General features: G+C 47.3%; 1 protein-coding gene across 2 annotated transcripts in view; it reads left to right on the top strand.

Annotated features, from left to right (window-relative positions):
- Positions 1-2,844: 2,844 nt before the first annotated feature.
- Positions 2,845-11,891, top strand: part of GSN (gelsolin) — a 49,849-nt gene continuing 40,802 nt past the window's right edge. The window contains exon 1 of one of the 2 annotated variants that reach the window (XM_087704755.1): positions 2,845-2,979. Coding sequence is in view for 1 of the 2 variants with exons in the window: in XM_087704754.1 (XP_087560880.1) it covers positions 10,867-10,896 (30 nt within the window). In the remaining variant the exon portion in view is untranslated. Of the gene's footprint in view, positions 2,980-10,851; positions 10,897-11,891 lie in introns of those variants that run through there. The other variant, XM_087704754.1, reaches the window with a different exon arrangement.

The following is an 11,891-nucleotide window of genomic DNA, read 5'->3' as shown; positions in this document are numbered from 1 at the left end:
TAGAATCAAACTCACAGCCTCCGGATTGCGAAGCAAGAGTTCCACCTCTGGGCCACCGTAGCAAGTTTAATGCACTGTGTTACTAACACATTTGTTAAGCGACTCCGGGATCCCCACTGACTTTGCTTGTCAGACGGTCGCAAAAGGGGATCATCACCACCTCACCCGGACACTGCGACCGTCATAAATATGAACCAGTTGCCCAGCGTCCGATTTTTGATCTCGTGATCGCGGGGAATGCGGCAGCGGTCATAAGAGTGAAAAACAGCAGTCAAAAAATCCCTTTTAAGTTGAGGATTATTAAGGACAAAGGCATTCCAAGATCTTGGCCTAAGAACCTGACTTCTCAAACAATTCCAAAATGTGTATTTTTTCGGGCAAGTACAGCGGTTTCTATTGCTCTTTGGAGTCAAAATCGTGCAATTTTCCTATGATCAGACAAAGGGCTTGTTGCCTCAGAAATTGTTCGACAAATAAAGCTATTGTTGTTCCCAAAAGCTTCTACTTCTTCGTGGAGCCGGAGGCACACAAAGACTTTCAGAGAAGGAACAATGTTGTATTATCTGCACATTTGCCTATCGCACATTTATTTGTGTGCGAAGCGGTTGGGTGCTTCACCTGCCGAAGGAAACGGGCAAAGTTCCCCGGCGTTTAGTGAAGCGAAGAACGGTTGCAGAAATTGGGTATGTCTGGTTGAATGACGCGGTGGCTCAGTGGCTAAGACGCTGAGGTTGCCGATCAGAAAGGTCAGCAGTTCAGCGGTTCGAATCCCTAGCACTGCGTAACGGAGCAAGCAGGTCTTGGTCACCCCACATTTTTAAAAAAATGTTTTTAGATTAAGAGAGTTGGAAGGGACCTTATAGGTCATCTAGTCCAACCCCCTGCCCAAGCAGGAGATCCTACACCATTTTTGACAAATGGCAGTCCAGTCTCTTCTTGAAAGCCTCCAGTGAACTTCCAAAAGGAACTTCTGTTCCATAGGTTGATGGTTCTCACTGTCAGAAAATTCCTCCTTATTTCCAGGTTGAATCTCTCCTTGGTCAGTTTCCATCCATTCTTCCTTGTCTGGCCTTCGGGTGCTTTGGAAAATAGCTTGCCCCCTCCCTCCGCTCTGGGGCAGCCCCTCAAATATTGGAAGATGCTATCCTGTCTCTCCTGGTCCTTCTCTTCTCTAGACTAGCCATGCCCAGTTCCTGCAACTGTTCATTGTATGTTTTAGCCACCAGTCCCCTCATCATCTCTTCTCTGCACTCTTTCTAGAGTCTCAATATCCTTTACAGATTAACAGAGTTGGAAGGGACCTTGTAGGTCATCTAGTCCAACCCCCCTACCCAGGCAGAGAACCCTATACTATTTCTGACAGGTGGCTGCCCAATCTCTTCTTGAAAGCTCCCAGTGATGAAGCTCCCACAACTCCTGAAAGCAACTTCTGTTCCATGGGTTGACTGCTCTCACTGTCAGAAAGTTCCTCCTTATTTCCAGGTTGAAATAAGCCCCTCAAATATTGGAAGACTGTTCTCCTGTCTCCCCTGGTCCTTCTCTTCAGTAGACTAGCCAAGCCCAGTTCCTGCAACCATTCCTCGTATGTTTTAGCCTACAGGAACTGCAGCCAGAAATGGCCATATATAAAATTGTTGGGTATGGTATATCTAATGAAGAGAGTCGTGAAAAAAGAGTGATTAACTTTGGAGAATTCTTTAGACTGTTCTTCCTTTTGTGAGAGTGTCTGCATGCCTTTCCCACTGTTCTTGGGCTTGTAATGTGGTTCCTCCAGAAAAGTTCCTTTTGAAGTTGGATCCTCCTTTTTTTTTCTTTCTTTCCTTCCTCTTCGGCGAAGTGACTCACTCTTTCCAAGTTCTTCCTCCGACGTTCTGAGGTTAACCATAAAAAGGGAAGCTTTGGTCGGAAGAAACATCCATCTGGGTTCAGTTCCAAGTGGGGAGAAAGACACTGGAAACATGGAAACTGCTTGGAAAGATGGTTTAAAGAATAACAGAGTTGGGAGAGACCTTGGAGGTCATCTAGTCCAACCCCCTGCTCAAGCAGGAGACCCTATGCCATTTCAGACAAGTGGCTGCCCAATCTCTTCTTGAAAACCTCCAGTGTTGGAGCATTCACAACTTCTGGTGGGAAGTTGTTCCATTGATTAATTGTTCTCACTGTCAGGAAATTTCTCCTTAGTTCTAAGTTGCTTCTCTCCTTGGTTAGTTTCCACCCATTGCTTCTGTCCTGCCTTCTGGCCCTTTGGAGAATATCAAACTAGAGCAGGAAGGGGTCTTGGAGGTCATCTAGCCCAACACTGGAGGTTTTTAAGAAGATATTGGATAACAACCTCTTCTTTAAAACCTCCAGTGTTGGAGCATTCACAATTTCTGGAGGCAAGTTATTCCAGTCATTAATTGTTCTCCCTGTCAGGAAGTTTCTCCTCAGTTCTAAATTGCTTCTCCCCTTGATTAATTTCCACCCATTGCTTCTTGAACTCCCCTCGGGTGCTTTGGGGAATAGTTTGACTCCCTCTTCTTTGGGGCATCCCCTGAGATTTTAGAAGACAGCTATCTTGTCTCCCCTAGTCCTTCTTTTCATAGACATCATTCCCAGTTCCTGCAACCGTTCTTCCTAGGTTTTGGCCTCCAGTCCCCTAATCCTCTTTCATTTCTCCTTACTACCAACTTGATTTTCTCCATGATTAGTTCCCAGCTTTACGCACGAGAGACCCACTTTGCAACGGATCGGGCGGAGTTGAAACATTGCCGGTATCCTGCCCAGCCTCCGCCCCGGAGCCGCTTCTACGTCGCCCGCAGCCTCCAGAGCGCAGGGCGGAGCGCAGGGCGGAGGAGGAGAAGCGGGGGGGGGGGGTGTCCTATGCCCTACCACTCCCAACCCAGCCCAGCCCAGTCCGCTCTTTCTCCCTTTCTCTGCAGTCTCCGCCGCCTGGGATTCTTGCACAGCCGCCGTTTGCTTCATCCACTGCCCAGCTAGGTAGGATCCCAGGGGGGAAAAACCCAAAAGGTTGGGGAGATCCAGCGGGGAAACGGGGGGGAAGCGCCCCCACACTTCCGATGGGGGCGCTGCGCTTGGGCTACGCCGGGGGTCCTTTTTTCCAGCTCGCGAAGGGGGCCCGGGCAAAGGAGGGGAAGCGGGAATGGGGGAGGAGATGGAGATGGAGAGATTTGGGGAGGGAGGTGAAGAGGGATTGGGGAGGTGTGGCGTTCGTGGGGAGCGAGGGGGGAGGGAAGGAAGAAAGAAAAAGAAAGAAAGAAAGAAAAAGAAAGAAAGAAAGAAAGAAAGAAAGAAAGAAAGAAAGAAAGAAAGAAAGAAAGAAAGAGTACAGATGGGACCTTTTGCTAAAGGAGCGCTACGGTGTCTGTCTGGTTTTGAGCGCCCAATCAGGTATTGGAGGCTGGAAAGTTGGGGGGTGTCGGCGGAACGGAGAGCTACTTCGACTGAGGATGAGGGGAATTCCTTCTTTCCCTCTTTCCTTCCTTCCTTCCCTCCCTGTCCTCCTCCCTCCCTCTCTTTTCTTTCCTTCCTTCCTTCTTTCTTTCCTCCTTTCCTCTCTGTCCTCCTCCCTCCCTCTATTTCCTTCTTTCCTTCCTCCTCCCTCTTTCCTTCCTGCCTTCCCTCCTTCTCCTTCCTTCTTTCTTCCTTCCTTCCCTCTTCCCTCCCTGTCTCCCTACCTCCATCCCTCTCTTTCCTCTCCTCCTCCCCTCCCTCTTCCCTTCCTGTCCTCCTCCTTCCCTCCTTCTCTTTCCTTTTTCCTTCCTTTCTTCTTTCCTCCTTCCCTCCCTCTTTCCTTCCTGTCCTCCCTACCTCTCTTTTCTTTCCTTACTTCTTTCTTTCCTCCTTCCCTCCCTGTCCTCTTCCCACCCTCTATTTCCTTTTCCTTCCTTCCTTCCTTCCCCCTTCCTCCCCCTTTCCTTCCTGCCTTCCCTCCTTCTCCTTCCTTCTTTCTTCCTCCGCTCCCTCTTCCCTCCCTGTCCTCCTCCTTCCCTCCTTCTCTTTCCTTTTTTCCCTTCTTTTCTTTCCTCCTTCCCTCCCTCTTCCCTCTCTTTCCTTCTTTCCTTCCTTCCTTCTTCCCTCCTTCCCATGGCAATCTCCCCATTGTTTGGGAGGATTTCAGAGAATTAAAAAAAAAAGTAGTCAAAACCTGTTGTGAAATCTTTGTCGGAAAGGTAGATCAAGTTTTCCTAAAGTCCTTTGCAAGGTTTCACTGCCTGGAGTGAAACTTTGGCAATCCAGATGCATTTGTTTTGTTCGGCTTTATGGTGTGACTGAATGACAAATGCATTTCAGGTTGCCACCTTCCCTGCTAAGCCCTGCTCCTCTGCTTTCTGCACCAACGCCATGCAAATAATTACGTCGCTTGCAAATATATTCAGCAGAGGAGCTTCAGTAGGATTAGCTAGAGCTGAAGGGTGTTAAGGTTATGGGGGCTTGTGGTGATGAATTGAGTTATCTCTCTCTCTCTCTTATCACAGCGTATACACAACACCCAGTAGCTACTATGTTGCTTGCGAAAAAGAAAAGTAAATCTACGCATACTATTATTGCATGGGGCAAATCGTGAAACTGAGTAACAAGAAGTTATTCTGTACAGTAAACCTAACCTTTATGTCCCCCCCCTCCCCTCGTCTTCATTATTTTTATAAATAACTCAGGATTAGGGTTACCTATTATTTCAAGGAAGTGAACGTAGGTAATATTCCTTCCTCCTTCTATTTTCTCCCACCACAACACTGAGAGGGAGGGAGGGATGGAGGGGGGGGAGAGGGGGAGGGGCAAAGCCACCCCGCTGGCTTTCATGCTTAAGATGGGACTAGAACTCCCTGTCTCCTGGTGATTGGCCCAAGCTCACCCAGTTGGCTTTCATGCCTAAGAGAGAACTAGAACTCGCCGGATCCTGGTGAGTGGCCCAAAGTCACCGAACTGGCTTTCGTGCCTAAGGCAGGACTAGAACTCCCAGTCTCCTGGTGATTGGCCCAAAGTCACCCAGTTGGCTTTCATGCCTAAGAGAGAACTAGAACTCACCGTATCCTGGTGAGTGGCCCAAAGTCACCGGATTGGCTTTTGTGCCTAAGGCAGGACTAGAACTCCCAGTCTCCTGGTGATTGGCCCAAAGTCACCCAGCTGACTTTCATGCCTAAGGCAGGACTAGAACTCCCAGTCTCCTAGTGATTGGCCAAAGGTCACCAAGTTGGTTTCCATGCCTAAGAGAGAACTAGAACTCCCAGTCTCCTGGTGATTGGCCCAAGCTCACCCAGTTGGCTTTCATGCCTGAGAGAGAATTAGAACTCACCGTATCCTGGTGAGTGGCCCAAAGTCACTGAACTGGCTTTCATGCCTAAGGCAGGACTAGAACTCCCTGTCTCCTGGTGATTGGCCCAAAGTCACCCAGCTGACTTTCATGCCTAAGGCAGGACTAGAACTCCCAGTCTCCTAGTGATTGGCCAAAGGTCACCAAGTTGGTTTCCATGCCTAAGAGAGAACTAGAACTCCCAGTCTCCTGGTGATTGGCCCAAAGTCACCCAGCTGCCTTTTGTGGCTAAGGCAGGACTAGAATTCACAGCTACCTAGTTTCTAGCCTTTTGTCTTCACTACTACACCCATCTGCCTCTCTTTGGTCTTTTGAATTATTTTACGAAGATTCGGACATGAGAATATTTTTAAAAAGGCCATTGCCTTAAAAAAAAAAAAAGAATATTTTTCTTCTGACGGCACTCAATAAATGGCTGGATTTTTTTAGGAACATCACAATGACACCAAATCAGCCCAGTTTCTGGTATAGTTGAGTGCTTTCTCTATATATTAATCCACTGCATTCCCCGGGCTTTAAACGAGATTCTTTTTATAGCATGAATTGAAGAGTGGAATCCTGGCAAAGCAAAAAGGCCGGTTGCAGCCTTGTGTCTGCTCTGGATTGGCTAAAACGGGGCACAGTGTTAACTAGAAAGCTGTCATCGCTCATTGCTTCAGCTTCTTAAAATCACGTTGGGCTCACTGAATTAACCCCTTCTCCGGGTGAGCCCAACACATAGGAGCATCTGAAAAAAAAAAAATCAAACCAGTCTTAGCAATGCAACTAAAATCAGTGTCATGTGAAAAGCCCCTTCTGTGCTAGCTTTGGGTCTAATGTGTGTGCAAGTGGTTTTGTTATAGCCCTCCAGTGGCCAGTGGAGCTGGCGGCAGATTCGGACAGTGAGGAGGTTGGGGAGGAAGATGGGCCAGTCCTGGAGTCTGGGGAAGGCTCGGATGAGGGCTCTGTGTCGGAGGCAGAGAGGGGGCCAGGGCCATCTGACAGTTATCAGCTGCCTTCAGAGTCAGACATCAGTGAGGCAGAAGAACAGCTGGAGCCTGTTCCCAGTGTGCGCATGCACAGAGTTGCCAGACGAAGGAAGCAGCTAAGGAACAGGGGTCGACTTGGGAGTAAGGCCACAGGTGGACGATAAACGGCCCCTCCCAGAGGGAATAAAAGAGGAGCGAAAGGGGAGTGGAGTTTGCAGGAGGCAATTAGTTCCTGTAATTGGTTTGTGACTCTCCGAGGCTCCTTGCCAAGTTCTGCAGAGATCGGCCTGGCAGCTTTCCAAGCCAGATAAGGTCTGTGACCGTAAATCCTCCCTCGAAAGACTTTGCTGGAGGGGAATGAGCAGAATTCACAGCAAATTAATAAAAGGGGTTTTTGTCGGGACAAGGAGTTTGCTTCATGCTCTTGGGAAGAACAGACATGAGGGGACACAGCTGTTGCGTGTGGCAGGCCTTCCTTGGGAGCTGAAATGAGTTGAACTCCTAGCCATAACAGAGCAGAGAGAAAGAGGGGAAGGGAGGATCGCTCCGGTGTGAGTCACGAAGCTGTTTGGGCAGAGTAGATGAATAACCATGTCGATAGTCAATGCCCCCATCTCGGATTGACAGTTTCACACCAGCCAGCCCTGTGCCAGGAAAACCTATAGTCATGTTTCCCTGGTCCAGTTGGAAAGTGTACCAGGCAACGTGAATAGAAGTTTTGAAACAAAAATCCAGTTTAGCCGAGAAGGCATGTTAGACAATACGTGAATAAGGATGCAAGATGCAATAAAATAGCCGTAGCTCAGGGTTGAACTGTGGGGTCCATGGTGCTTTCTGAGCTGGGTGGTTTTCTTGCAGATGTTTCGTGACCCAGCTAGGGAGCATCATCAGTGCTAAAAGAGAATGGGATTTGCAAGGAGGAGGGTGGGAGGATGGTGGGGTTCTTGATATTCTCCGAGCTGGGTGGTTTTCTTGCAGACGTTTCGTGACCCAACTAGGGAGCATCATCAGTGCTAGAAGAGAATGAGATTTGCACGGAGGAGGAGGAGGAGAGTGGGATCCTTTTTTTTTGTTTGAAAAGTTTTAATAAGTTTTACAAATATTTCCCCTTCTCTCTCCCCACCCCAATCCTCCTCCCCCTCCAACCCTCCCTCCCCCCAACTTCCCAGAGCAAAATACAAGGTATAAACATTTAACAATCATATACTAACATAAGCTAACTAAATATAGCATCCTACCTCCCTCTTGTACTTTAACTCCCCTTTTATTAAACTAAATTTAGATAAATTATAACATTCCTTGTTCATTCATAAGCTAATTGAAATTTCTTAGTCCGATATTTATTTTGAATGTGATCAATCCATCTTCTCCATTCCAACTTATATTTCTTATCTGAATGGTCCTTCAAATATGATGAGATTTTGGCCATCTCTGCTAAATTTACTACTTTTAACGTCCATTCTTGAATAGTAGGCAATTCTTCCTTCTTCCAGTACTGGAGAGTGGGATCCTTGATGCTCTGAAGCTTGGTTGCTTTCTTGCAGACGTTTCACGACCCAACTAGATAACATTATCAGTGCTGGAAGGGAGTGGGATTTGTGGAGTGGAGGAGGAGGAAGAGAAAGAGGAGGAGAAAAAGTACAGTGGTGCTCTCTGAGCTTGGTGTTTTTCGCGCTGGGGTTCGTGACCCAACTAGATAACATTATCAGTGCTGAAAGGGAGAGGGGTTTGCAGAGTGGAGGAGGAGGAAAAGGATGGTGGATCCTTGGTGCTGCCCAAGTTTGGTAGTTGTCATGCAGATGTTTCATGACCAAACTGGATAACATCATCCGCGCTCATTTAGACTGTCGGCCCGCGATGAAGACACGAGCAGACAATTTAAAGAAAGGGGAACTAAGGTTTTCGAAAAGCAAAACAGAATGAATATTCTGAGAGAGAGAGAGAAAGAAAGAGAGAGATGGAGAGAGAGAGATGGAGAAAGAGAGAGAGAGACAAAGAAAGAGAGAGAGAGATGGAGAAAGAGAGATGGAGAAAGAAAGAGAGATGGAGAAAGAGAAAGAGACAAAGAAAGAGAGACAGAGAGAGATGGAGAAAGAGAGAGATGGAAACAGATGGAGAGAGAGAGAGAGAGACAAAGAAAGAGAGAGACAGAGAGAGATGGAGAGAGAGAGAGATGGAGAGAGAGAGACAAAGAAAGAGAAGACAGAGAGGACAGAGAGATGGAGAAAGAGAGAGAGATGGAGAAAGAGAGAGAGAGACAAAGAAAGAGAGAGACAGAGAGAGATGGAGAGAGAGAGAGAGAGAGACAAAGAAAGAGAGAGAGGAAAAAAATGGAGAGAGGGGGGGGGGTTCAATCCGGAAAGGAAATAGAATTTATAGAATCCTGTTAGAAGTCTAAATTTACCCAGGGCGAAGTGCTTTCAATTGGGGAGCTGGAAATGAGTCCCATCTGAGCTCTCCTTCTCTGCCTGTGGGCTCATGCATTCCTGGCCATCCTCCAAAGGAGCAGCTGTGATTTTTCTACGGTTTAAAATCTCAAGAGGAAGGTGGGGGGGAAGTCAACGTGAATCATATTTTGCTGGCAACGCATGTTCACACCCATCGGGTGGCTTGTGGTTTTTCAATATTGGCTCTCTTAAGCACCGCCTCGCTTAGCGACAGAAACCTTGGCCTCAATGGCCGTCTGAAGTCAAGGAGTGCCGCCTGTATGTAAAGATAACCCCTGGCCCCCAGGATCGCAAATTGCTTTGGCAGATCTGGTGTGTCTCAAAGGGCCTTTTTTTAACCCCAGGATCAAGAAGTGGCTTCTGGAATGTGGATTTCTAGCAGCATTCTCCCCATCCGGGTGCTAAGTTCCTGGCTAAAGTTTGTTCAGGGAAGGCCACTTATGCTTGAATTTCCACAATTATTCTAGCCGTGGCTAGAATAGACAGCTGGATTGTGAAGCGGGGGGAGGAAGAGGGGGTTGGGGGAGGGACAGGGGGCTGGTTGTGTCTGCAAATTCCAGGGGAGGAAAAGCAGGAGACACAGAAAGGGAAGGATGAATGCATCCGTAGGGATGGGAGGAAGGAGATTCTGCGAGCCCAAGATTAACGGGTAAAGGAGAATATTTCTAGCTCAGGGTTGGAACGAGGGCTCTTGGTGCTCTCTGAGCTGGCTTGTTTTCTTGCAGGCGTCTCATGACCCAACTAGGTAACACCATCAGTGCTAGAAGGGTGTGGGGTTTGCAGGGAGGAGGGGGAGGAGGAAGAAGAGGAGGACTGTGGGGTCCTTGGTGCTCTCTGAGCTGGCTTGTTTTCTTGCAGGCGTCTCATGACCCAACTAGGTAACGCCATCAGTGCTAGAAGGATTTGCTGGGAGGAGGAAGAAGAGGGGGAGGAGGAGGACTGTGGGGTCCTTGGAGCTCTCTGAGCTTGGTTGTTTTCTTGCAGGTGTTTTATTACCCAAATCCAAAGGGGAAAGAGCAAATGATGGATGGATGGATGATAGATAGATAGATAGATAGATAGATAGATAGATAGATAGATAGATAGATAGACAGACAGACAGACAGACAGACAGACAGACAGACAGACAGACAGACGCATAGAGATAGCAATGAAAGATATGTATATAGAGAGATGAGAGAGACATAGAAAGGGAAAGAGAGGGATAGAAATAGAAAAATAGATAATAGAGATGAAAGATAGAAAGAGAGAGGGATTAAGAGATGTGAGAGAAAGAAAGAGAAGGAGGGATAGAAATAGAAAGATAATAGAGATGAAAGATAAAAAGAGAGGGATTAAGAGATGTGTGAGAGAGAAAGAGGGATAGAAATAGAAAGATAGATAATAGAGATGAAAGATAAAAAGAGAGAGGGATTAAGAGATGTGAGAGAGAGAAAGAGGGATAGAAATAGAAAGGTAGATAATAGAGATGAAAGATAGAAAGAGAGAGAGATTGAAAGACTGGAAGAGAAAGAAAGAAAGGAAAAGAGAAAGATGGATGAAGGATGGATAGTCAGACAGACAGATACCTATAGACGGATGAACGAGAGAGATTGAGAGAGAAAAAGAGACAAGGGGAAAAAGCATTTTGTGGAAAGAGAAAACTGCAATAATCTCACAGAAAAAAAGTGCAGTGTTTTTTGGGGGTTTCTTTCTGGCCCAGCTGAAGCAGCTGATGAAACTGCTGATGGGGCGTTGACTGGCCAACTCCCCCCTCCCCCTCCCTGGCAGCTTCTGCCAGTATGACCCACACGGGCGTTTTGCCCAAAGCGGGTAAAAATAACTCCAGACTTCATTAGTACCAGCAACGTGAATGGGCTTTTTTGATTTAAGGCTGTGTTTACTTCTCTTTTCATTCCCTCCCCCCACTTCCAGATGTGATGGAAAGCAATTCCACCACCACCCTCTCTTTTCTTTCCCCTGCCTCTTCTTTCCAGATCATGTGTTCCAAAACTGGGGGTGGGGAAAAAAATCTCTTTTTTAAAAAAAAAAAATGAAGACTACTGCAAAGTGTTGTGTTATTGTTTGTTGAAATGCAGCCATCTAAACCCAATTTAAAATGTTTCCTAGGGAGAGACAGTGTTAAAAAAATAAACTTATGGGGATGACATGTGTGAAAGACGCCAAGGTAGGAAGTTAAGATCTCATTTTCCAATCCATTGCTTGGAATGTTAACCTGCCTTTTTCCCCCTCCTCTCTGGATGCCATGAACCCCGATCCAACTTTGCTAACCATGGATACTTCTTTCGGCCTTCTCTCCCTCCTTTGCCCCCTTCCTCCCTTATATATTTCTTCTCTCCAGGATCATCTTCAGTTCCTGTTTCTTTTTCACAACCTGCCCCCTTTGCATGAATGGAGGGGACCTTCCTTGGGAAGAGGGTGGGAAATTTTCAGGGGGGGGAAACCCCAAAGAGGATGGATGTCGTCCTCTCTCTTTCTCAGTTGATGTTGTTTTGACCTAGGACTGAAAGAGCCGAGGTGGCACAGTGGTTAGAGTGCAGTACTGCAGGCCACTTCTGCTGACTGCTAGCTGCAGTTCGGCTGTTCTAATCTCACTGGCTCAAGGTTGACTCAGCCTTCCATCCTTCCAAGGTGGGTAAAATGAGGACCCAGACTGTGGGGGCGATATGCTGACTCTGTAAACCGCTTAGAGAGCACTGAAGCGGTATATAAGTCTAACTGCTATTGCTACTGGCTTCTCCCAAACAGCAGGAGGCAGAGTCCCTGGTCCTGACAAAGACCTTTTTATTAAATGAATGTGAATTCCTCTTATGCACATTCAGGCAAAGGCCTGGCAAACAGTCTTTCAAAGGAATATTTATGACCACAGACCTTATCTAGCTTGGAAAGCTGCCATGTCAATATTTTCCAAGCGCAGTGCTGTGCAAGGCAAGGCTGGGCACAGAGTCTCTGAGATTCACGGACAGATCTTCACACTCCTGAAACGAAGGAATGAACGAATTGTTTCCTGCAAAAGCTCCCTCCCCTTTCGCTCCTCCTTTATGGGAGGGGCCATTCACCATCCACCTGTGGCCTTACTACTCCCAATTCGACCCTGATTTCTGAGCTGTTCTTTTCTTCTGGCAGCTCTGCGCATGCGCACACTGGGAACAGGCTCCAGCT

The sequence above is a fragment of the Thamnophis sirtalis genome, unplaced genomic scaffold (assembly GCF_051295495.1).
Source record: "Thamnophis sirtalis isolate CommonGarterSnake01/CBP01778 unplaced genomic scaffold, rThaSir2_p1.2 scaffold_2, whole genome shotgun sequence".
NCBI classification, from domain to species: Eukaryota; Metazoa; Chordata; class Lepidosauria; order Squamata; family Natricidae; genus Thamnophis; species Thamnophis sirtalis.
This window is presented reverse-complemented; position numbering and strand designations above follow the sequence as displayed.